The sequence below is a fragment of the Tetrao urogallus genome, assembly GCF_951394365.1.
Source record: "Tetrao urogallus genome assembly, chromosome: Z".
In the NCBI taxonomy this organism is placed as follows: domain Eukaryota; kingdom Metazoa; phylum Chordata; class Aves; order Galliformes; family Phasianidae; genus Tetrao; species Tetrao urogallus.
In genome coordinates this window covers 42750442-42777527 of record NC_136816.1, presented here as the reverse complement: position 1 = coordinate 42777527, position 27086 = coordinate 42750442, and the positions used below count along the sequence as shown (strand labels likewise).

Sequence of the window (27086 nt, the reverse complement as noted above, 5' to 3'; positions counted from 1 at the left end):
CTCCGCTTTTTACGCCATCCTGTAGTCATATGCTAACACTGACAAAGAGCCTGATTCAAAAAATCTTACTGCCATGTAAAGTATAATCTTGTTTTCATTATTCAAAGCAAGAGAGCATTACAATCAATAATGAAGTCCTCCTCAAGGCTACAAGAAAATGACATACTAGACGTACTGTCTAAGCAGAGATTTATCCGCTCAAGGCATAAAGAAAAACTTGGAACTAGCTTTGAAAATCACATCTGGGAAGGTAACTTCAAATTTTACTCCTCTTTTCACATTTCAAACCTGGCATTTATACATGTAATACCAACAGCTGGCACAGAAGCAATGAAAAATAGTCATTTTGGGGGTACTCAAGCATATTATTTGCCTTTCTGGATATTCTTTCAAAATGTCTTTTTTCATGATTTCACTACCTGCAGATTTATTACTGTGGTCTTTGTTTCGCAGATAAGGAGATCAGGTTCAGTCCCTCAGAATCAGAAACTACACTAGCATCTTTTCCTGAACAGAACTAAAGATGACTGCATAATTTCATTACCTTTATATTAAAATGCACTATATGTAACTGTAGCTCAAATTGATCAGAGCTGTCCCGACACAACTAAAGTAGAGAAGTGACATACTGTATACAAAACACAGAGCTCAAGAGTGAGCATAAACTGAACTACCATGTCATGGCTGGAAAATATGGAAGCTGTATTCCAAACCCATGTGAGGCTTCACAGGCTTCTTGTGCTGACAGCTTTCCCTGCAATTCCACCTAATGCTGCGGATTCAGATAAGACTCAGATTTATTAAGTTTATGTACTGTTCTGCAGTGGTGTGTGTGTTTGTGTGTGTGTGTGAAGGAGAGGCTAGCTCATCCAGGCTGTGAAACATCAGCCATTTACATACCCCTATATGGCAATTTTTTCTCTTACACTGTGTATAAGCAAAATACAATTAAATAATAGCCAAGATCTGCAGCCATAATGACATCTAAAATGATACGAGGAAATGGTGTCCATGTCTTATTTCCAACTAGCAAGAATTAAAATCAGTACCACATAACTCATGTTACTCGTGTACTGTCACTAGCACTGGTTAATTGATTTTACTTAGACCAAAAAAAAAAAAAAAAAGAGAGAGATTTAAAAATTAGGAAAACCCTGTTTCCTCAGGCCTCGTGGAGAATTATGGATTTTACTGCAGTGGCACAAGCAAAGCTCATTTGTTTACCTCTGTGTATGTGAGGGTTGAGAAGGTGGGAGTCAAGATACACATCCCAATCTTCAAAGGAAAATCAGAGCCAGTTATGGTCCTCTATGGCAACCTCACTATGAATAATTCTAAACTTACTGGCAAAGCCTGTTAGCTGTGATAATTCCCTCTTTTTCCCTGTTCTTACACTGTTGTAAAATATCAGAGGTGAAACCAACTAGAAATCAGTCTAATTGTGAGTATGGTTTTCATATGAATATAATTTTACCCCAAATAATTTTTTTGCCTGCCATACTTAACATGCACTTACTTACATGACAAAAACATAACAGAAACATTACTTATCACAAGCATCCCTCCAGTGAGAAGCATAGGAGAGTTGTCTAATAGATTTCCTTCATCTTCATTTTACAGATGAAATTTAAACGACTGGATGAGAGAACAGAAAAAAAAAAGCCAAATGCCTTCCTGGACACAAATGGATGTACTTTGAAGATGTAAAAAATGTATTCCATTATGACCTCAACTTGACCAAGAAAAGAGCACTTCCAGGTAAGAGAAGAAAACTAAAAAATATTTGGTTCTAGCAGGAGAGGCTACTCCTGCTTACGCTGGAATATGAGATTGCATGACTGGACCTAAGATGCAGGTGGTCTCCAACTGTTGCATCGCTGTGCACTGAAATTCAGTTCATCTTACACATTCATCTAATGCTTTAGCACTGTGCTATTAAATATGGTCCGTTGCTTTAGAATGCTGAAGGACCATGGTTCACTTTCCCCTCAAATGTACATGGCACTGACTTGTTGCCTGACCTGACTTGCTGAGTGCCCTGGGTTCCTCAGAACTGGCCAGGCCAATGTACAGCACATGAGAGCGTTGCAAAGCCCAACACTAGACAGTAATTTAACCTGGAAGCAAACGCTTTGTAACTCTTAAGGGGCCACAGCCTGTGAATGCATTCAGCCCTTTGTTGCTGAACCAGCTCAATTCTGTGTTCAGACAGCTCACTCACAACATGACAGAGGAAGTAACACCTTGCACCAGCTCCCTACGGACCCTTCCAGATGAACCAGGAGAGAAACTGACAGGCTACAAAGGCATTCTTGGATGAAGGGAGACTGCCTGGTTATAAGGATGAGATGTGCAGGTCAAACTGAAGTCTTTGGGGATCCAAAAACTCATATTTCCTGTCCCACTCCCCCATTAGAGAGCAACCAATTCTGTCAAATTATTGTACTCAAGGCCTTTTATTTGTTTTACTTTTCTGTCATATGCAGCTAAGCTTGATTTAAGCTTAATTGCAAGAGTGATTATAAACCATTTAATTTGGATGCATGCATAAATTCCTCATGCTGAAGTCAGATCTGTGCAGCTCCTTACCCACAAGAAGCTCTCTGTTTACTCATCACACTGCTGCTCACGTGGATGAGTAACAGTTTCAGAACTGCATCAGAAATACATCACTGTGACCTTCCTCCCACAAAATGTTCTTTTTTTCTCTTACTTTTGAAACTGACTATCTCGGCTTGTTTTGTTTCCCTGCTGATTGTGGTATTCTCTTTGGGAAACTGATAGTTACTTTTCAAATGTAGGAAGTCTCGATATCACCTTGCGTCACATCTGTTCTCAGGCTTCAGTCGCACATGATCCTTGCTTGCAGAATGGCCTCATCAAGAAGGAACTGGAGTACTTTATGCTTTATGAAGTTTACTTAAGATTTAGCTTTTTCACTTTTTTTTTTCCTTTTTTTTTTTTCTTCTTTTTTTCCAAGTGGTGATTGAAAACAGAAAGAAAAAGGCTGTGTTTTGGTTTTAATATTCTTATTCTGAGACCATCTATGACAATACCTCCTGGAAATTGCTGCTGTCCAATAACATGCTCAAGGTACTCTTTTGCCAGAGGCATTCACTCATTATATAAATCAAACAAGCATACAAAAACAGACAAAAAGTGACTGGTAATGCCCAGTGAATTCCTGTGCTCAGCTAAGACGATCTGGGTGCATTGCATGCAGATGTCAGGTATTTTAATAAAGAGCTCCATTGTGCAGGGCCCCACTACTCCTCCATCGCTCCCAGCACTCCCTTGAAAGGGGGGCTGTGGGGGGACAACCATTCCAGCTGGGCTTGGAACCTTGTCTGAGTCAGGAAAACCACAGCTCATAAGCAAAGAGGAAGCATAATGTTCTACAAGGACAAAACATTAGCAAAAATGTCACTCAGCCCCAGTTCCACATGTTGGCTGCCACGGCCTCTTCCTCCTAGCATGCCCGATTGATATAAATTCCATCTGCTCAGCAGCCAAGTGACAGAGAAGAAATACCGGCATCTGGTCTCTATTGCTGTCGGGTTTTTGTTCCATGTTAGACCTTAGCTAGAAACATATGAAGAGATGAAGGTGCTGGCAAGCGACTAAAAGGCTGCACTGGCACAAATGAGACTTTCTGATGCTTTTCACACTTCACTCTGGATTTTTACGGGGAAAAAGGCGGAGGAGACTTGATAAACTGAGTCTGCAGAGCCAACAGGCCTGGAGGTCATTTGGTACTTCTAACTTTTTGTGAGTGTTTAAAACTGTAAAGCAAAACAATTTTTTTTTTCTTTTTTTTTTTTTTAACACGACAGAAGGTAACGAAGTCACACAAGAATGTTGCTCTTCAGCTAACTTTTTTTTCTCCTCCTCTTAACATCCACTGGTTTGGACCTGATCCACAGGCACTTTATATTCTCCTGAGAAGCAGCTGGAAAGTGCCAAACCACTAACTTTTTTTTTTTTAACCCCACCATGCCCAGCAGAAAGTAAGTTCTTTTAATCCAAAGAGAGAGTGGTGAAGTAAACCAGCAACATGCATTACTGCCTGAGCATTACTGCCTGAGTGCCTTTTCAGAGCAACTGCTGAAGAGGTAGAGAACAGCGTGAATCAAGGTGTGCGTGCATGTGTGTGCATGTTCAGAGATTTCTTTGAGAGCAAGTATTCACACCAACAGGGGTAAGTAAATAGAAATATGTGACAGAAAGGAAAGCAAAAAAGAAAATACATGCAAACTTGGGGACAGATAATTTTCGCCTTGCAGAAAACAGTTGGAACCATCAATTAGGAAAGCATTCTGTACCAAACAGATCCATGAAACACACTGGACAGCTACTTCACAGTAAGGTAAAAGCATTCTAAAAGTGAAAGTTGTGTCTAATTATCCCAAATCAATATAGAACTTGCTTTTATTAGAATTAAAAATAGAGCAGTCTTGAACTAACTCACAGTGCCTCCAGTCTTTGTTGGTCTCTTGTGATCCTCTCTGCAATACAATGTCCTCTTGTTTGGGTGAGAGGACCACAAACTGACAGAGTGCAACGAAGCGAGTGAACAGCTATCAGAATGACATTATAACGCCAGAGAGAGAGAGGGAGAGTGTAAGAGAAGAGCTCTCAAGAACATATAAATATATAATAGAGCCCTGGAACACTTAATAATTAATTGTGATGAAGAAGCTTTTATTTCAACAAAAAGAAAAGCTTCCAACCAGCAGTCCCATGAGAACGGAGGAGTCCAGCACACTGATGCCCAAAGTGAAGATCTATGCCAGTTCTTTCCCAGGGTGGAATTCCCATATGGGGCCAAAATTGCCTTGACACAGTCTGCACTGCATCCTCAAATAAAGTCTGAAGTGGTGCATAGCTCTCACACTCTTGCCTGCAGTGGGATTTCTCCCAGTTACTTGCACAAGACTTGCACCCAACCCTATGAAGTCAGCAAGCTGGTTAGCTAGGTAACTAACACCACGCAACCTCAGGATTAGAGATCAAATATTCTACTGATGCATCAGTCCACTGAAGTGTTACTTTTGGCAAGACATTTTTGCTTTTTGTGCCTTGCAGGATAGTACTACTCACCCTGCAGCCCAGAGGAAAAGCCTTAAATGTACAAGGTATAACATTCTTGTTAGGAATCAGTAGTGCACATTCATTTACAACATACCTGCATATGATCAATGGTTCAGAGCTTTGCGAAGTCTGGAGGGACTGTTTCATCTTTGTGCCTTTTAGTATAGGATTTCTGCCTCTTGGAGATACCTGTAACTCATTATCCAAGCAAATCAGCACAGGCATTTTCTCCCGGCAGTGCCTTCCTCACTATACATTCCTGCAGAAAGCTCTGATTTTCCTTAATTTCTGATCCAATGTTCAATGATTTGGTAGAAGAAGAATCAGAAAAAGCTTTAAATTAGTTATTAATTCAAGTTCAGTGTTCAACCTGAAAAGTATCATCTCTACTGATGCATGTAAAAGTAGTTGTTAAACGCAACTCACTTTGCCACAATTTCTAGTTATGAAATAGGTAGAGCACAAACTGTCTTAACCTTGCAGCTACAAAGCTAATGCAGCTGCTGTTTATCCTTTCACTTTTCAAAAGCACTGTCTTTGTTCATGAGACCTGCCTCTTTATTGCCTTGATCTTGACGTGTTTCCTATTCACATAACACACCACACTTACAGTAAGTTTTGACTGAGCAACAGAATCAGGTAATCATAAATAGCTCAATCAGGGCTCTATAACAAACGAGAAATAGCACCCTCAAAGAGAAGGGACAACTGTTCTGTTACCACAGTAATGGAATTAATTTTTATAATAAAATGGCAACTAAAGTGAGTTACTTTTATCTTTCCCTCTCCTTTCTATGCCCAAAGAGGTGCTTCATATGGAGTCTCAATTGCCTTTTTGTTCTGCTTTCTGGATTATGTGCAGCACTGAGGCTACTAGCACAGTAAAAATAAACAGTAAAGCAAACTGTTCAGTATTAAATAAACGTGTGCACATAATTGTTACATGTGCTGGCCCAAACAAACTCCAAGGGTAAGACTGCAATGAAATCAGTGCAGCCAGGTGAGAGCTGACTTAAAACAAATTGCAACATCTCTCACTGTCTGACGCAGACAGCGTTATAGTGCCCAAAGACAGGACTCAGTGCACAGCCAGAGATGACAAGGGACAGTTCAGGTGCCTTACTGTAGAAGCCATCCGCACAATTTCCCACAAGTCAGGAACATGAAACAACGCAGCTGCTGGGATGAGTGAACAGCTAAAGGAGCTTGTGTGAGCTTCAATAGCAGGCCGGAGCAGCACTCCACTGTGAATGACAAGTGATGGGCCAAATCATTGGGGAGCTGCCGATGAGTTATTAATGGTGACAGGTACACTACCTGGGAGACAGGTTGAGAGGGGAAAAAGATTATTTATAAGCGAATAGTTAACAGCTGTACCCACTGCTAAGCATTACATGGATGCCACAAACTGTAGAGTTCAAATCTTGGGTTATTCAAGCACGAACAAATGCCTGTCACCAAACTGCAACGCATCGCTACAAATTAAGGTGGGAGAGATGAGACGAGGCTGGAACGATGCCTTGCTCAAGAAGGCAATGTCATCACAGAGTGCAGATAAGCGCTAGAGAAGGGCTGAGATAACCATGAGGTAAATTATGGTTCTTAATAATAATGATGAATTTGCAAGAACAGCTTTTTAATTTTTCCTGAGGGCTTTTGCAAGAGAACAGATGCTGAATGTGTCCTGTACTGACAAGAATAAATGGGGGGAAAATATAATAAGCAAAGGAAATGTTTTTGAAGAAGTTTTCTTTTGATATGAGAAATAATATATTTCTATTCTTGAGATAATTTTTTTCTATCTTCGGTCCCCTCCCATGTTTGAAAGCCACATTGTTAAGCTTATAATATAATATTCTTACAATATCTACAATAATATAGTTACCCCGTTTTTCCCGAAGGAATGAATCAGTTTACTTCTGAGTACATTAAAAGTAGCCTGGGCAAAAATCATTCAAATTTATTTCTCTTGGATAATCCTGCTCTAAGAGAGGCAGGGAAAAAAAAAAAAAAAAAAAAAAAAAAAGAATCAGAATTTCATAAATGTTTTTTTTTGCAGTCTTTTAACATAGTAGAGCAGTTAAAATCAGTAAGACTAGCTAGGTGTCAGGAAAATAATCAGATGCTCCACCTACTTCAGAGCTTCAAAGCACAAGGTGGGAAACCTTGCACTAGATGTCTGGCCTGAAGGAGATTTCTGATCTCCAACAAAATACGCCTAACAGCTAATGTTTTAAAAAAATAATAAATAGGAATAATAGGAAAAATGATTACAAAGAAAACGCTTAAGCTCCAAATACATCTTCTTGTGAAATACAGTCTGAAATGGATATGAAAAATTGCAAGGAAAAAAAGAAAAAAAAAAAAGAAGAAAAAAAAAGAGGGTTATTCAGAAACAGCTGGGTTCCTCCAAGGTGGAGGGAAGGAACAGTTTATACCTATGGTTACTGCCACTTCTCATTTCTTTTGCCATAGGGGTACTGTGCTCTTGCATGCTCTAGAGGAGATATGTGAGCCAGAAATGGTTTACACTTCAGAAAGCTTTAGAGTTGTTAAAACATAAAGATATAAACGGATTCAGTAGCATAGCTGTTTGCAGGATTTGGTCCAAAGCTTTCAGCCCAGGCATTTCAAAGTGAACATCACTAAAAGGCAAATAGCTCCGTGCACACTCGCACACGGATGTGTTGGGGGAAGATGGTATTAGCCAAGCATGCTCATAACCTGCTTTTCATGAGGTTAATTTTTTTTTTTTTTTTTTTGCTGTTTCATTATGGTTCCCATGGACAACTGGTGCATTTGCTCAGCGTTTGAGCTTCTCAAACTGTGAATCAATATTTAAAAATACAGTCAAAGCTGAGTAAGGCTGATACATTTTATCTTACAGTTGGTCATTATGCATTTTTCTTAAATGTGAAGCATTGTGGAATATTTTTTTTCATTCAGCTTAACTGCTGGATGTAAAACAATCAGGCAGTCATCTTCAAAGGTACTATGAAAGAATTGGGGTCTGAATATAGGTGGGATTTGGCCTTTTGAATTTTTTCTCTGCCTACACTCATACTCCCAAAACTGTTGATTAAATACCTTGTTACTGTTGTAAAATTTATTTTTTGTTTAAACAGGCACATGCAAGAGGACTCGGGATAGAGTCAGATGAAAGATAATTCACTTAACTGTTAAAATCCACAGGATTTATAGTAATCAAGATGACCTTGGTTTTGGTATTTCCAGCCCACTTAAACAGTGCCTCACTGCATAAGTGGTTACACTGATTCCTAAGTAAGGCACTACTAAAATAAATATCAGAGTCTGTCTCTAAATGACAACTTTCTTTCCTGCACTCATAGATGGAAACTGAAATGTCAATTTTTGTAAAATTTCTCCAGGGATAGTTCTGTGAATTTGGAAGTACAGATTTGGACAGTCAAGTTTGCAAAGAGACATAAATGCCTGTTGGTGTATGTGCAAAAGGTAAAACTGAAATTTAATTTTACAAAATTGTGTAGGTAAGAAGAGTAACTTCAAAGATGTCAGCTATCTTCTAGCAAAAACAAGCAAAAGAAGTACAAAATTATTATAAAACATATGGTGTAAACTGTATGTGCATTTGTTTTATAACAGTAAACATTATTTACCATCTAACTACTTCAGAATTAATACTTCAGGGATTACACAAAACATTTATTGTATCCAATATGATATTCTTAAAACTCCTCACACAGAGTCCATCTAATAAAGCAGAATTCATCTGTTTTCCTCAAAAAAAAAAAAAAAAAAAAAAAAAAAGCAGTACTGTTTGATTTTTATGGATTCATTATAATTTACTTAGTGACACAAACAACATGCTGCTAACAGCAATAAATCATTAGGGTACTAGGAAGAAAGAGGTGATTTCTGAACATGACAAAATTTGCTGGAAATGTGACATGTAAAAATTCTTCTCTCCTTTGTGTTTGATTCTTTGAGTCAGTCATGTGTTAAGTACTAGAAATGCTTTTCCAAACCTCTTTTTCACAGAGGATATTTATTTGGTAAATGATGTCCACATATTTCAAAAGGAACAGAAATTCAACTCATGATCTCTACCTACTGTGTACTCAGCTCAGTACTCAGGTTAAAGCCTGGGCTCCCTGTGCTGTAGGGCGGCTAGAAGGGAAAGGCATCAGGGATACAGCAGCTTCAATGGACCTGGTCCACAGAGAATGAGGAGATGGACAAGTAGACCTTATGCTTGATGTTGTACTTTTTTCCACCTATCCCAAAAAATTTCTTCCTGGAGCAGGACAGAAGAAAGAACACCGATCTGGCACAAAGAAGTGATGAAATTCTTTTAGTCAATCTCTGGCCATTAAGGATGTGACGAAAAGGATTTTGGCCCTCATGATAAAATTTGGCTTAATTACAGGGAACTAATGTGTGAAAACTGCCACAAATGATCCCTGGATTCTGCCTGGATTTGCAAGATATACTAAAACCTGCACAGGGCGAAGGTAGAGTCTACCCTCTGAAAACAATTAAAGCAAAGATCTTTGGAAAGATCTTAAATTGGCACATTCTTTATCATGGAGTTCTCACAACCTTCTAGTAATTTTTTTTTTAAGCCAAAGGTAATGCTTACTTACAGAAAAGGAACTCTTTCACAACCCAGCTGACTAATCTGACGAACAGTCATTGAGGCTTTAATTCAGAAAAATATACAGCATATTCCGAAACATGTGAGTAGATTCTTTTTGACTTTGAAGATATGAAATGTTTAAAGTTTGGTAGATGCTTATAGACCTTGCTGAATCAGGTCCCATCAGTGGTAAATGCTGTTTTTCCCTCACTGTAGGATCTACCAGTGTCTGTCTCCACTAGCTGGACACATACACAAAGTTTGTTGAGGTTTCATGCTTTTGCAGAACTTTCTTCCTCTCCCTTGAACAGAGCTGAAAATATTTATAGAGATCACTGTCATATGAGTCCTGCCCCTTCAAATAACTACTAAAAAAATACAAAAAAACACATGGTCTTTTGTATGCTGCAAAGTCTACTGAAATTCCAGCACAGTGATCTTGTAAGAAATGAGGGTTGAGCAGTCAGACAGAAGTGAAGCTGAGTGGGGGATTTCCCAGTCACCGAGCACTGCAATGTAAAGCAGCCTTGCAACAGGGGGAAGTTCTACTGATGTATATCCAATATCTGGAGTAACTAATATCAGAAAACTCATGCTATGTTTGCGAAGCTGTTTTTCAGGCCTGAAAAGTACATCTATAGCTTCATTTCAGATTCATACTTTGAGACAATTCTAAAGCACCTGAAACTGGTTTGACATTTAAATTCTCACATGTACTTCAAAGTCCATAAAACTTTCAATTGCGTTGATATATTTATCTTGCTCCAAACAAATCTTTACATTGACATAACAAGCAGTTTCATGGTAATGTACTATATTTTCATTAATCCTTTTGGTCCCATTGTTTACTACTCTCCAAAAAACACCCCAATAAATAAAATGTCTTTTTATTTAATTAAAAGCAAATGTCTGGTATTTTTAAATTTCTTTGACTCTGACGAAAGTGTAAGGCTCAAGTTACTTATGTCACATTGTTTCCAGGCCCAAGAAAATTGACCCAAAGATAAAATTGACCCAAAGACTGATTTAACTCTTCAAGACAGCAGAATTCTCTCAACTACCAGATTCAACACCTCCGCCCCAGGCCTACAATTTGAATATTGCATACATACCACATACAACAGTACTGAACTAGTACAGAGCATTAAAATTAGCAAACTGAAACACATAAAAAGCTACAGGGCTGTTCAGTTCAGAACACACCAAGTAGCTGACTCTGAGAGTATATATACATGCAGACACTATGGAAAACTTGGTCTTTCAAGAGGCATTTGAAGCATTTAATATAAAATCAGTTTGCTAGCTATATTTGATTTGTGGAACAAAAAAAGAGGCTACACAAGCTTGCAAACAAAAGCTAAAAGTGACCAGAGCAGAGAGGATATGCGTGTCACAACCAGCACCCTCTCTACTGTTATCTCTTGACCACATCTCCTCTGCTACTCAGGTGTCCCAGAATACATCTGCACATCTGCCAACACCTATGTTTCCCAGAAACTTCATGACAAATTATGCTAGCATCTACTACAGGCATTGCTTACTTCCCATCATTCTTCATACCCTATTCTATCCCATACCCTTCTTCTCTGAAGAAACATTTATCTGCTTTTAATTGTGGCGGAAAAGGCGTGTCGTGGGTCTCTAGTAGGTATATCCAGTACCTCACATCTCTCTAGACAAAAAATCAGAGAGAATAGCTTTGTTTTCCATCCCTTGACATTTTTTGAAACACTCCTATAGTTTCCTCCTAAGGAAACCAGGTTACACATGAGAAGTGACTGAACTGTTACCAATAGAATTATTTAATATTTTCTCTAGTATTCAGGAATACCACTTCAGAATAGCCAATTTTTGCAGTTTTTCAAAAATCTCAAATGTTTTCCAGTATATCAAGGAAAGATAAACTAAATTTTATAAAAACTAATCTTTTAAATCAATCTCACAGTATTCAGCACCTGAATTTATAAGCTTAAAATCTTTGAGGGCAGTAAACCATTTCGTATTAAAATCATGTTTACCTTTTACAGGGACTATCATTTTCTGAAGCCACTAGGCACAAAGGATTCACTCAGGTACTCAACCAGCTGAACAAAGTTGCCCAGGCATTGTCCTCACTATCTCCAGCTATTCTAAGAGTTGGAAGTAACTTCGTGAGTAGGTTCATTTCCTTTATCACATATGTCAACTTGAACACAGGTTAAAGACATCCAATATTCACACTGCACAGATAAGAATGTAATGATGTAAACTCTACTATCACATATACGTCACAAGGCAAGCTATGTACATACACTTAAAACATAGCAAGCTGCTGTACACAGGACCGGAAGTCCTAAAATTCTACCTGTTCTACATGTGATTTCCTGCTTTGCAGGATAAGTGTTAGTGACACAGATTTCCACATCCTTTTAAGAAGGAATGTAAGACTTCAGGGTGCAATTCTGATCCTTTTAAAGCCCATGCAAGATTCATCATGGATTTAAAGAAACATCGGATATAAACAGACATATTTTTTCTCTGCTATAAAAGGAAAAATATGTAACAAATTCTTCCTCTTACATTTGCTAAAAAGACTATTTAAAATATTATTTACTGAAACTACTGTTCCAGTGGTGGTGATATTTCAGAATTTGACTAAAGAACAATACTAATTACACATTCTATTTCATTAGATGATCTCAAAGCACTTCATAAACATTAATTAACAACATTCAAGTATTAATTGGGATGATTAGAACATTTTGTAAAAGCCGTGGGGGAGGAGAGAAATCAAGCTGAAGCACAAAGGACTCATGCAGCAAGTTAATATATTAGAGCCAGTCAGATAACGCATGTTTCCTGGCTTCAAGTTAAGTATTCAGAATTCTAGGACGTGGTACAAAATGACAACCAAATCAAAGATGATTTTTCAGTACAGGAAAGTAAATTTCTTAATTAAAATATATGAGTTCATCTTCATTTGATTCAAAACATACATTGATTGTAAAAGGGGGCTATCTGTCTGTGCTCTGACTGCCTAGAAGGCAACAGTAAGTGCTAATGACATTTACCCCTCCTAATAAGAGCCAATCACACTTCACTGTTATTCCTTCTTATTGCTCAGGACAGGCACTAGCACCTCATCGAAAGATCAGTGCTGCAAGGGAAAAAGTCCCCTCGAGATCCCTTGGACTTGAAGAAAAGCAGTAAATCATCCAATGCTGAACAGATGACAAGTTTGATTCTCTGTGGTCCTTCCTGATTCCTAAGTGTCTGTGGGCCTAAATTTCATGAGTGCCTGAAGCCAGTGCTGACACACAGACAATAAAAACTACCCCTCAACTCAGATCCAGAGGTATCTGAAGTGGGAAAAGTCTTAAATCTATTAAAGTGCAGTGGTCTGGACTCTGTATTTTCTAATTGAGGTAATCTCCAGTGATGTGTAGCTGAATGGATAATATCATGACCTTATCACCTCCACGGCCATGATGTGAATTCCACCCAAGGTCCGTGGTAGACAGGACAGTCTAAAAAAAGCAGAAGTTCTAATTTTCGAGCTCTATTTCTAAGAAGAATTATGTTAATTCCTTGGATTCCTATCCCAACTTGTTACCTTCCTCCCCCAAATTCCCAAAACATACACATTTGCCTTTGATCAACACTTTTATATCCTTTTGGTTTTTTTTGTTTTATAATATTTCACTGCATTTATTACAAGAAAATTGAGATGGAAAGTAATTCCAAGATCATGTCCTTAATTTGATGGCCATATTTCTTTGCATAGTGCAGGATATCTTCTGATGAAAGATTCAACAAGGCAATCATCTGCATGAAAAATGATTCTCCAGTCTGGAAGAAAAGCCCCCCATCAATGGTGGATCAGTCTGAAAAAGTGAGAATTTAGTCGCATACACATAAACACATGCACATGCATATACGTGATCTATTAGTAACATTAACATAGATAGCATTTATATTTATGTATATATATGTGTATTTCACTGAAAACCTTCTGTGACCATGAACAGTTAATACAAATTCAAACAGATTCTGAAGCAAGAAAGCTGGAAATAGTTTCCTTCTTGGCTCACCTGCCAAGACTCAAGTTCAGGGCTCTGTTTCTCCAGCAGTGCTTGATGGCATCACTCACACCTAAACCAGCCCAAGGAGTGAACTATTCCTCCCACCTCCTTCATCCCCCACTCTGCTTTAGTGTTTCTTCATCAACTATCAGAAGAGAAACACAGGACCATGAACTCAAACCTTGGCAGGTGAAGAGCTTTTCAGCTACATTTTGAAAGAAAGCACACATAGTCCTGGCATATGCCTGACAGACTTTCAGAGAACAGCCATTTCCCCAATTTGTATCTGTAGTTGTGCCCAGCTGTGTGAAACTGCATCAGTCTGTGGACCACTGTTGACCACTGTGTCTGAGTCCAGTGCTGAAAACAGCAAGCATCACAGGTAGGAGAAACACAGCTCTTTTTCATCTCCATAGACAAAAATGTTTGCTATTAAAAAGGCCATCTTTGCATTTCTGAGCCATGTGAAGTGCTATAGTTATAAAGGCTTGACTATTTCATTGTAGTCATTAAGAACTAGCATTGTTGATCATCAGGGGTTACAGGAGCCCTCTGCTTCATTACCCATGCAAGATGCAAGAAACAGAGCAGCAATAGCACAGCTCTCCAGCCACACATATTATGGAAATCCAAATGATCTCTGCGTGTTACTGAGACATCTGTTGTCACGTAACTTGCCCTGGTGGCGTTCAATACAGCTATCAAACTCTTTGGCCTTTACTTTTATTCTTTCCCAGTCCAAGAGCTAACAGTCATGATAAATAGAGTCATGTAGTGCTAGTGTGCTTGGTAGTGTTACTACTAGAGGTAAGTCATCAGAAGCAGTGGGGAGATGTTGGGCAAGTTAATGCAGATACAGAGAAAATCTGAAAGCATTTCACACAGTAGAAAAAAAGTGACACTGCTCTGCTCATACACAACAGTGCTTCCCTGAGGCTCAGCAGTTGTGCTCTGGTTCCGATCTCCCTCTTCAGTCCTTAAAGGTTTATCTCAGCTTTTTTTCTTTCTCTTTAGAGTAGAGATAGGATAGTCACTCCTGGATTAGTACAGCTGAGATGAATACAAAGGAGCAAGGGGCACAGCAGAGAATCTCTGTTTCACAAAAGTGCAGGAGAGTCATGCTAAACTAACTCACATGGGAAAGGAGAAACTCTTCCAGATGATCACAGCCGCAAACATTAGCATGCGGTGATGCTGTGGGAGGAATGGAAAACTCAGGAGATGGACACATCATCTAACAGATCCTTTTCATCTCTGTGAAACTAAGGTGAGGCTGAAGGAGGGAAGATAAGCAAGGGAAAAAAAGAAAAAAGAAAAAAAAGAGGCGGAAGGGGGTGGGAGAAAGAAAAAACCAAAACACAACAGAAGTCAGTTGGAATTGAAGTAGACACACACTGAGAAGACCCAGGTTTAAATCCCATCTATACTGGGAGATTGGAAGTCTGGATAAATACTTGGAATCTTAGTTGCTCAGAGGCCAATACTGAAAAACTATGTTGGAACAAAAGAACATATGTGAGCATTACCAACAATTACAAGGGGAAAGAAAATGTAAAATAACAGTGTTTCTAACAAAACTGAAAAAAAGCAAATAATGCTACAAAAGAAGGGTAACTATTATCAAGTAATGAAACGTGTTGCAGCTACAGAAATGATAAGCTTACATACTAAAAGCCTTGTTCCAACTTTGAATTTTGATATAAACATTACCAAAACTGTTTCTTAAACTTTGTCTGCATAAGTTTCACTGACAGTATAAAGGATGCAATATTTAGAGAAACACAGACTACGTAAGTGACTGCTTTGTAAAATGCTTCAAAATTTTCCAGTGATGGCAACTAAACAAGTTCAAAGTATTAAGAAGTTGACAGACTCATGAGGAATGATAAGAGATATTAATTCAATAAATGCACAACCTTTGGATACAAAAGCCATTTTTATTATACTGATGTTGCTATTTTTCTGGGTTGCAATGGTAAATTTTATTTTTTCATACATATAATGATTTGATTCCTACTTTTTCTGTTTTCTCTATCACAAACAATACAGCCTGCAATCAACTGACAGGTGTTCCCATCATGAACTGATGAAACCTGAGAAAAAAAGCCTGACAGAAACTTCACTTGACTTATGATTATATAGAGGAGATCAGGAAGGTCAACACCAAAAGTAATGCTGTCTATTTATTTCTATGGAAACTACAACAGATACAGAGAGCACAATAGCACTAAGTGATAGAGCAAATTCTCTGCTAGAAAACACTATTTTTTGATATAGTCATCACCAGTAGCCAGGAATTTTTTGCTACCCATGAAAAAGAGCCTTCATGCTGCACTCATAAAATCTGCACCAACGGAGGTGACCCACTGTTGCCACCACAGAAACACACCACTCACTGTCTCATTGTGCCAACATCCACTGTTTCATCTCCATAAACATTCAGCAAATATTGGTGAATGTCAATTGGTGCCATTTTTTTTTTTTTTTTAAGGAAGAATTCAATTCCACACCTTTGCTTCAGATGCGTTTTTGTGTCAGACACCATTTTGTCAGAGTGCTCCTCTGCTGCCACGTGTCACATGGCAACAAAATGTAATTGAATATCAGTGGGGAGGTTCAACTCTACTGTCATACCACCAACATCTACCGCTGACACTGTGGGCCAATACAATAAAACAAGAGGCATTACTTTCAGAGCAGCTCTTCTACATTGAACTGAAGGTATCCTATCATCACTACAGTGACCTGACACCACTTGCCTAGCTTGGAAAAGCTGTTATCTGCAGACCTGCTGTTTGTTTGTTTTCCTCTCTAATGTTCCTTACGTTTAAACTTCAGAGGCTCTTTGACAAGCTCTATAATTAAATAGACCTTGCACTTGGACTCTGTAGCAAAAGTTCAAACATCCTAAAAGGAGAAAAATGAGTACAGACAAGAGAGCTAAGAGAAAGTCTTTAAAAGACATGAGAAATTAACAGAACTCATGCTTTTCTGAAATTCTGCACAGACAAGTCAACAATGGGCAATATTTAATTTTGAGAACAGTAAAAAAATTTTCATCTGTGCTCGTCGTTAATAAGCCATTCTATGACTTTATGATATCATTAATTTCTGGTGTTTTTTCATTCTTATTTCTATAATTAGCAGACTTGGAATCCACAGAAGCAAGAAGAGCGTCATACTTTTATTTACAATCTCCTTGAAACAGAAAATAATTTCTAATCACTTCAAAATTAATCCGTTTTCAGCATCAATGTTACCATTAAGAAGATGATCAGAAGACAAAGACGATCAGAAAGCAGGAGTACCTCTCCTATGAAGAATGGCTGAGGGATTTGAGCTAGTCAGTCTGGAGAACAAAAGTCTTTTGGGGGACCTCACTGAAGCATAGCAGTACTTAAACTGAGCTTATAAGCAAAACAGAAACTGAATTTTTACACAGACAGATAGTGATAGGACAAGGGGGACTGGTTTTAAATTAAAGAGAGGGGAAATTCAGGTCAGGTGTTCAGAGAAAATTCTTTACTCAAAGGGCAGTAAGACATTGGAACATCTCATCCAAAGGTTGTGGGATGCCCCATCGCTGGAGATGTTCAAGGCCAGCTTGAATGGTGTGTGGGAAGCCTAATGGCAGAGGGTTGAAACTGGCTGATATTCAAGGTCTCATCCAACCCAAACCATTTGATGACTCTATGATTCTGAGATCTTAATTTTTAGGATTAGTGGTTCAAATGGTGTCCAGCAAACAGACTTTTTAAACAGTGTCACCTTTTGGGCCCATATTGTACTCATGATTTTCTAGCTTTTTTGTGCATTTCTTTTTCAGGGGGGGATGTAGGTAGGGGCAGATAGTGAGGGAAATGTTTTATTTCTCGTGACAGTGAGCAGCAACAGAGAGTCTAGCATCCAAGATGCCTATGAGCTACTGTTTATGATTTAATTTTTTAAAGAGGAATGATGGTAAAAGTGAAATTATTCTTCAAATAACTGGTCACTTATATATTCCATGCTTCTTCTTCCCTCCTTTTACTGCAGAAATAATATGTATTTTTCTCCTTTACACTAAGGGAATACAACTACTTGATCAAGAGAGATTTAAAGGGGTGTTGAGTTGTTACTGAAAATAGAACATTGAATCAGTACTTCCATAGGGTCAGTTTATAGCCTGTATGCTGTGGTCCCATGTCCTGCTGTCTGCAGTTAAAAGTCGAATGCCCCAGCTGTTCATTTCTAGTGGTATAATTGTTCTAACCCTTACCTCTCAGAATAATCAGAGTTAACTTGTATACTCTTAGCAGGAGGGTTTTTCTAACCCAGCTCCTTTGGAGAGAACTGGGCTAGGGAGTCATTGCACACGTAGTTGCACTAGCAAATGAGAAGGGTGAAGTATTCTCCAGTGGGGAGCAGAGAAGAACAGCTGGCAGACTTACATCCTCACTCAGCTCAGCTGGAACCAAACCAGAGCTGGAGACCTACTCACAGTAGTGCTGCTCTTTACAGCAAAAGTAACCTCACCAACATCACTTGAGTTACTAATCGCATCTCTAAGTAGCAGGTGCTGAATATGACCCAAAGCAGTTAATGTTGCTGACAATAATTTGCTGTCATGCAAAGACAATTGCTGCATTGGCTGATTCCAGAGAGAAAACTGTCAGGTTCACTTACAATTTCGAACCAAATACACCAACTTACTTCCTCAATGATAGATAAAAGGTAAAAAAAACTTCTAGACTGCAGTGGTTTACAAGCCCACAGTCCAGAAAGATTCCCTCTGAATTTTTATTTTTATTTATTTATTTTTTTCTTGATGGGGTTGGGAAGATTACTTCTACAAGGGAGTCATAATTTCCTCCACTAAAATATTTATCCAATGACCCACCTGATCAGACAGCTGACCCAACTGTCAGTCAGTGATGTTTGAGAGATTGGTATGTGTTCACCAGACATTAGGTCTGGGGAGAGTCTGGAGAAAACATGCCAGGTTTTAATGTCTTTCAGCCATTACTGGCAAGGTTGTGACTGTCCAAATGTGAAAGGTAGTATATCACATTACCTCTGCTGGCTTCAGGGTTCCTTCACTTCCTGCAGTCCATTAATACATCCACTGAATGAAGTAATAAATACTGCATTTTTCTCTGCCCAAACTGCTTCTTAATTTGCTATTTAGAAACACTATTATTCAAAGTAAGAGTACAAATAATCTCATCCACCCTGAAAAACTAATATACAACTAGAGAGGGGCATAAAATTTCTTTTGTTTTCTAGACTGGAGCAAACTGTGAGTTTTTCTTGAAAGTTCCTGAAAGCAGGTATCTTTTCTGATGGGAATGAAGGCTTCATTTTAGCTCTTGAACAGAAAAATAAAATAAAATAAAATGAATAGCTGGCAATACTAACGTAAGTATTTTTAAGTGAACACATCAACCCTAAGATTTCTTACATCTCTTTCTCCAAATTTTCAGTTAAATGAAAATATCAGTGTTTTAATACTCCCATTATGATTCAGGGCAAATTCTGTACAGATTGACGTCTCAGGTCTTCACGTGGAATGAAATTCTGGTTCTATGCCAATTTTACACGCTGGTTGACTGGTAAACACTGAAACTTGAACGAGGATTAAATTTTATGTTACTTCTGTTAGTTCTTGCAGAAGCATCTTAGGATACATATAGTCTGTCCCAATATTTCAGAGCACAAGCGCCCAAAGCTACAAACTTAATTTTTTTTTTTTTTTAGCCAATCAGCGATATCCAGCATTATAACTTTAAGGTATCATTTCTCTTAGATTAGACAAAAAAAAAAAAAATCTAGTCTACCACCTTATACTTCTCTAACTAACTACAGTATTATATACTTTTTTTCTTTTCCTGTGGATGAGCAGAACCTGAAAACCTCCAAAATATTCTGTGAGGTTGTTTTTACAACCAAGAGGTTCATGGAACACCTCCTGCTTGATAATACCTGTAGTTTTTCTTAGTGTGCACTCTGGTAGTGATACTAGCATTTCCTTCCTCATTCTTCTGCATTTCCCTCTTTTCCTTCTATCATAGTTCAAAAGAACTACTTTTTAAAGAAGCCTTCTTTGTTATCAGAGATCTGGTTATTTTCCCAAAACTTTTCTCACAGAACGTTAAAAGGAGCAGATTGCCTTTCTTTGTAATATACTGAGCTTCCTAACTTTATTGCAGACCAAACACATTTTTGCTCAGAGAGGTTGTGGAGTCCCCATCCCTGAAGATCTCCAAAAGCTGTTGGGGGATGGATCTGGGGAAACAGCTCTAGGTGACACTGCTTGAGCAGGGTGTGGTAGATGAATTTCGGAGATCCCTTCAGTCACTCAACTATTTCCTTGATTTTGAGAGCTAAACTTAGCAGGCAGGTTTAACTATGCCTATGGAAGGTCTTCATCAGCCCACTAACACAATCCACAGCCACGAGCTAACCAACTCAATATGTGGTAAGATTAACAGCTGCCATTTATTTCCACTGATAATTGTTCTCCTTTAACTGACATAATACCCAATATATTGCTGCTGAATGCAGTAATGCTAAAATTCATGCCTTGAGGGCTATACTGTGCATGAGTTTTAACCAGACAAGCCAAACTCTGGTCTAATGGTATATTATGGTATATATAGGTCTTTACACCACTGAGACACATAGATGACAGTCTGACTGTATAAACCTCTCTGTAATTATATTACAAGCCATTCTTGCATACATTAAAGTAATTACAACAGACAATTAAAATGAAATCAATATAGACCTGATTCCACAATTTTTAAAACAAGAAAACTACTTATTTCAGTCTTCTTATCCGAAGGGAACACAAAAGTCTACATTTATAATATGTTATCCCTAATGCAGTGACTTATTAGTCACTGCATTTAATAAACTGTTTATTTTCTAATGTTATGTCTTAGGAATTATGCCTTTTTTTAACATGAATTCCTTTGCAAATCATATTTTTTCATCCATTTTGGTAAGCAACATTCAGAATCCTGGAAACTAAATGCAATGCAATATTTATCAGTTTATATATCCATCATTTATCTATCCAAATTAATGTATCTTACAAAATATTCATGTATACATATGCATGCATATATATCATACAACCACCTATAGATATCTATCTGTACCTGTATAAATATTCCATATATATACTAACATGTAAGTTCTATTAGAATCATAGAATTGTTCAGGTTGGAAAAAGACTTGATGAAAAATCATCAAGTCTACAACCTAACCTACCCTAACTCTAACAACCCTCTGCTAAATCATGTCCCTGAGCACCACATCCAAGCGGTTTTTAAACACATCCAGGGATGGTGACTCAACCACTTCTCCGGGGAAGTGAGTGAATTGTGAATTCACTCACTGTGAAGTGAATTGTGAAATCAGTGAATTCCTGAGCTTAACAGCCTTTTCTTTAAAGAAGTGTTTTCTGACATCCAACCTAAACTTACCCTGGTGCAACTTTAGGCCATTTCCCCTCATCCTGCTACCTATCAACAGTGAGAACAGACCAACCCTGCTCTCTGAAAGGTGTAAGCACCTTTCAGATATTGGAACAGAGCAATAGGGTCTCCCCTAGCAATAAGGTCTCCCCTCAGCCTCCTTTTCCCCAGACTGAACATCCCCAGCTCCTTCAGTCTCTTCTCACAGGGCACATTCTCCAAGCCCTTACACAAGCCTTGTAGCCCTTCTTCGGACCTGCTCCAGTGCCTCAGTGCTCCTTCTGTACTGAGGTGCCCAAAACTGAACACAGTACTCGAGGTGAGGCCTCACCAGTGCCGAGTACAGGGGCAGGATGACTTCCCTAGTCCTGCTCACCACACCATTCCTGATACAAGCCAGGATGCCACTGGCCTTCTTGGCCACCTGGGCACCCTCTTGGCTCATATTCAGCCAACTGTCCATCAGTACACCAAGGTCTCTCTCCATCAGGCAGCTTTCCAGCTACTCTTCCCAAATCCTGTAGGGTTGGCTGAGCTTCTCGTTGTGACCAAAATGCAAGACACTTGGCCCTATTGAAACCAATACAATTTACCTTAGTCCATCGATCCGGTCTATCCAGGTCCCTCTATAGTGCCTTTCTACCCTCTGGCAGATCAACACTCCCTCTCAGCTTGGTGTCATCTGCAAACTTACTGAGAGTGCACTCAATGTTCTCATCAAGATCATTAATAAACATGTTAAATAGAAGTGACTCCAGGACCAAACCCTGGGGCACACCACTCATGACCACCTGCCAACTGGATTTAACTCAAGTGACCACAACTCTTTGGGCATCACAGGTTTCTGGCAACAGAACAAAAAACGTATATTTATAATGTACAAATGTGTAACATTTAGCTTTTATAAAATAGATGCTGATGCCTGAGAGATTTCTAAAACATTAAAGATCTCCACTTTTGTATGTATCTTAATAATAGGATCTCATTACAATAATAATAGCCTTTTTACTACTCTTTCTTTATGACTGCTCTACAATTCAGAACACTTTTCTGAAAAATCTATCTATAGAGCATTTAAGAAAATACTCAAGAACACAGAATATTAAAGTTGCTATGTATTTAGGCAGGGTTAATTTATTTCTTTCACACAAAAGACAGGAAATTGAAGAAGAATTAAGAAATACAGTCAGAATTCTTCAGTATGGAAATAAAAATTCCCACATTTTCTGTATAGGGCCAAGCAAACTTTCATTGCCTAAGAAAGTAAAGAACTAATCGGAAACTACAATTTTTAGTTTTTCACACACATTTACTTCAGTAACTGGATGACTTCAAGAAGATGCAGAAATCCCACACTGAAATATATGGTATCACATTCTCTGTCAAACAGTCTTGTAAAATGTAATAATTCACTTCTGAATTCTAATGACAATATGATTTTTCAGGTAAGCAAGGCCAGTAAGTATATTACTGGCCATATTTATAATGTAAGCTTGCCCCCTCATTTTTGTGTCCTTAAAATTTTGAGTTTTGTTTGCATAGTTTACCTCAACTGGTCCACATGTAAAACATGATTTAAAGCTATCTTTTTAGAAACTGACTTATGAATAAGAGTTTGCTGTTGATAGCTCACCTTATAGGGCCACCTCTCAACAAAACTATGATTTTATTTGCTATTATGCTAAAGAAGAAAAGAAATAAGAAGAAAATAGTTTCATGATTATGACCTTGCTTTCTTAAACCGAACAGTAGCCCTTGAAAATATGCCAGTTGCCTTAGATGACCAAGTCAGGCTTGCAGTTAGCCTAACCTCAGTATTTGAGGTATTTCCTACAATAAGCATAAGCAAGTACAAATGCACACTACATTACAACAGAGACTGCATATTTTTAGCTTAGGTAAAAATTGAATTTTTTAGTTTGCCAAAATCATTATTAGTCTTCAACACAGCACACGAAATGTGCTTAACATTTTTCTCTTCTTTTGGGTGCACAGTGAATATTTCTGTGTAAAAAATGTCAATTAAAAGGGTTTGTAAACACGCTTTATTTTATTTCCTACCTGAAGAATGTAGCCTCGAACATAGTCTCGAAGTGTCCATCCTAAGCCATGTAGAATATGCAACACCTCCTCTTGCTTCAGTACACTGAAGAGTCGGTCAAGTAGTATCTTCAGTCTAACCGGCACAGCCTGGGTACCATAAAGCATCAGACTGCTGATGTCAAACACAACGTTGGACTGCACGATCTCCACTTGGGTTGGGTGGTAGAGGTGCTGAGTACTAAGCTTGTCCAAGGCTGAAAGAAAAGGGATTAAGTATAAGGGAAGAGATAATAGGAAAGCAAGAAAATAATTCCAAAGAATCATGTAATCACATCAGATAAAGTAGATGTGCTTATTTTCTATAGAAAGGTTCACCTGGGTGATCCTTTACCACAAATACACTCCAAAACAGTCCCATTTTCCAATGGGCGTTAATTAACCTTTAACCACAGAGCAGAATGGTGTTCACATGAGTCTCAGAGAGAATTGCAGAATCATGAAATGGTCTGGGTTGAAAAGGACTATAGTGATCGTCCAGTTTCAGCCGCCCTGCTATGTGCAGGGTCACGAACCACCACACTAAGCTTCCCAGAGCCACATCCAGCCTGGCCTTGAATGTCTCTAGGGACGGGGCATCCACAATTATACTCCTCAGTTTAAAAAAATATATGAAAAATTAATAATTAACTGAAGACCAACATTGGAACTGCACAGAATTGACTGGGACCATAAAAGATTTCAGACTTATCTTCCGGAGTCGAAAAGAAAACAGGCATCTTAAATGCGTTAAAAACTTAGACCTATGTGTTACCATGAATTCACTGCTACTTCATTCAGCTACTAAGTAGCACACATTGGTTTGTTTTATTATTTGGTGCAAATTTCATATTATTCACTGCAACATGACTAATTTTGAGATGAGGGGAGAGGAGGTTTGTAGGATGCAGGTAATTCTTAACCCTTTATGAAGTAAAACATTATGAAATTGTAAATGGCATTACATGCTATATTTTATATCTGTTTACATTTAAGTTCCTTTTCTATTTTACGGAGCATGTTGCAGCACCTACGCTTCTGACTGCTTTTTTTTTTTTTTTTTAAATTTTTTTTTCTGAGTATTTAAAATAATCGAATAGGGACTTCTTCTCATGTACTTTGGCTTCTTTTTGGCTTTTGGTCACTGGAGAGTTCATGTACTCTTGATAAATTGCTTTCTTACATCCAGAGCGCAAAGGCCCTTATCATTTACTCGCTGGCTTCATTCAACACATTTACTCCAAGGAATACTTTGTCAAAGAGTTCTGGTTTCCTTATACTTCATTTCTTGCAACTGATTTGTCTGATCTTTCCTTTTCTAGTGGTTAAGTCAACTTTGAATAAATAGCTTTAAATATTAATTTAACTTTCAAAAAAGATAAGGAATTGGCAAGCCTAGGGACTGCAGTCCTCCATCTCTCTACGGGACATTTATACTGCAGAATGTGAAGGATGGAATTATTCTTTCAAAAGGACTTCTTTCCAAAACACTTCTGCTATATGGGCTTCATGATATGGAAATGATTTATTTACAAGTTCTAATAAGTGGGATTTGATTGAAGCATAAACAGGAAAAATACTTTCTTAGGTTTTCTTTTACCTGTTTCAAACTACTCAGTTAGAAAAATCTAGAAAATTAATTTATTTGCCATGTAGATAGAGATGCTTATATGCAGGTGTGTATGTAAAAGTATTTGACTAAGTTTATTTCCTTTCATCATATGCCTACAGTGAGAAAAAGCAAGTTCTTTCACCTAAAGAAGAAAGCAGCTTGCTTAAATTTTTTAAGACGACAATTCTAGATTGGCCCTTGTCAGAGTGTTGGCAAAATGTCTGGACCTAAAGACTACTGACTGGATCATAAAGCTAATAGCTAGAATGAGGTCACAAAACTCTGTGGACAATTACCCGCAGCATGTAATGAGACCACTCTGAGAATAATGGCCTAAAAAAGATCAAGATGCAATAGAAGTGAAGAAATAATAAAAAAGGTCCTTCCAAATGACTGTGCATACTGGTTGAACAACAGACAGAAATTTTTACAAGATGTCCTGTACTACTCCATTTATCAAAAACATCTGTTTTCAAGTAATACTATCTATAGACATCTGATTCTCAAAAGGCGTACACACGAAAAATAAGAACTAGTCATGTGTTGGATTAACATTCCAAGTGACAGTGAAATGATCTCCAATTTTGATTTGTGGCTTTATTCTGCACATTATGTAAAAACAAATAAAAGCAGTGCACTTTATTCTTTTAAAGGACAAGTCAGGGTATGTACTGAAGTGTACAATACAACAAAGCATAGATTGGGTGTGAACCAGAACACTTGCAAAATAAAGGCAGACCCCACGCTACAGACAAAAAAGAAAACAAAACAAACAAACAAACAAACAAAAACAAGAAAAAACCCAAAAAACAAAAAAGCTTGAAAACTTTTGCACCTGGCAGGAGAATGCAATTTTTCACAATGATTTTTCTTTCTTCTTTTTCTTTTATTCTTAGTTTAAGAGATTGCTAAGGAAACAGTTGAGGTTTTATTCTGCAGTAATCCTGATTTCTTCTGCAGTATAATTAGCAAAGTAATGACACCATTTTAGGAGGATTCAAGAGGACACTAGCTCGTTTAGATTAGAAACTGAAAAAAAAAAGAAAAAAGAAAAAAAGAGGACCTGCATTTCATTGCTCTTTCTGTAAGGACAAGAGTATTAACTTTAACTTTCTTGACAAATCTGAGAGTAGATAGTTGAATTCTGCTGTCCTGAATTATCCATTTAATTTCATATAAGGTATATAAGACATTCCTCACTATTTTCTGTTCTAAATTATTGGTTTGATTCCTATATGCTAATGAACAATGCTGTGTTTCACAGGTGAATACATTCAACATTATCTACAGCACTGTATGATTTCATAAGTGCTTAGGAGACTTCAAGATGAAACATGCTATATAAAAGAATGAGCTTTATCATACCTGAAAAATGACATAAACAGATATGTCCTTATTAAGAAGATATCACTGCCTGAGCATCATAAACCACACATTGTAAGTCCCTTCCTGGTGCAGCATGAGCTATTACTCATGTTTAGATTTTTAGTGTGCTTAAAATTTCACCCAGAAAGGTCTGAACATGTTCATGACTTTTCAGTGCAACCTATACAGCCTTCAGAAACTGACTACGATCGGTTCAGCGAAGTGCTTCCACTAAGGCAGCTGCCTTTCAACAGCCCAATTCTTAGTTAGACTAACAGTCGGATAGTTACTATATTAGAGTGAGCAGAAAGGTGTACACCAGCACAAGAAGAAAGGAAAAATCTTTTAATTTTGAGGGGAGCAGCCCTTGTGTTTTACCGCAGCAACTTTCAGTGAAGATAAACTACAAGTACTTATTTCAGAAATTTTAACTACTGAAAGGGGGACAAAAAAGGCTAATAAAGAAATGGATACAGAAGACTGCCTTCAAAATACAAAAATTACTAACTGTGTTATTAGTGTAGGAATTAGAAATCTTTATTTCCTACCTTTCTCACCTAATTCTGAAGTATTGAAGATGCCCCATAACCCTTCCATGATCTGTATTAATCACAAGTTTTAGAAGATACTTGTCTACTTAGGATTTGGTTCAGAATTTTCCTCAGCCTCTTGCCATTCACAGGTGAAAACTTTTCTTTCTGCATTCAAGTATTAAAATCCTACTGTGATTTCACTGTTGCAGACAGCAATTTTAAGAAGCCACAGAAGACCCAGTGAGATGTTCCTTGGTGCTACATCCT

The 27086-nt window shown here is 38.0% G+C and overlaps 1 protein-coding gene across 1 annotated transcript in view; it reads right to left on the bottom strand.

Annotated features, from left to right (window-relative positions):
• BNC2 (basonuclin zinc finger protein 2) overlaps positions 1–27086 on the bottom strand; it is a gene marked incomplete at both ends in the record, with an annotated part of 333419 nt that overhangs the window by 71127 nt on the left and 235206 nt on the right. The window contains one exon of the mRNA XM_079548483.1: positions 23292–23527. Within this exon, the coding sequence (XP_079404609.1) occupies positions 23292–23527 (236 nt within the window). The remainder of the gene's footprint in view (positions 1–23291; positions 23528–27086) is intronic.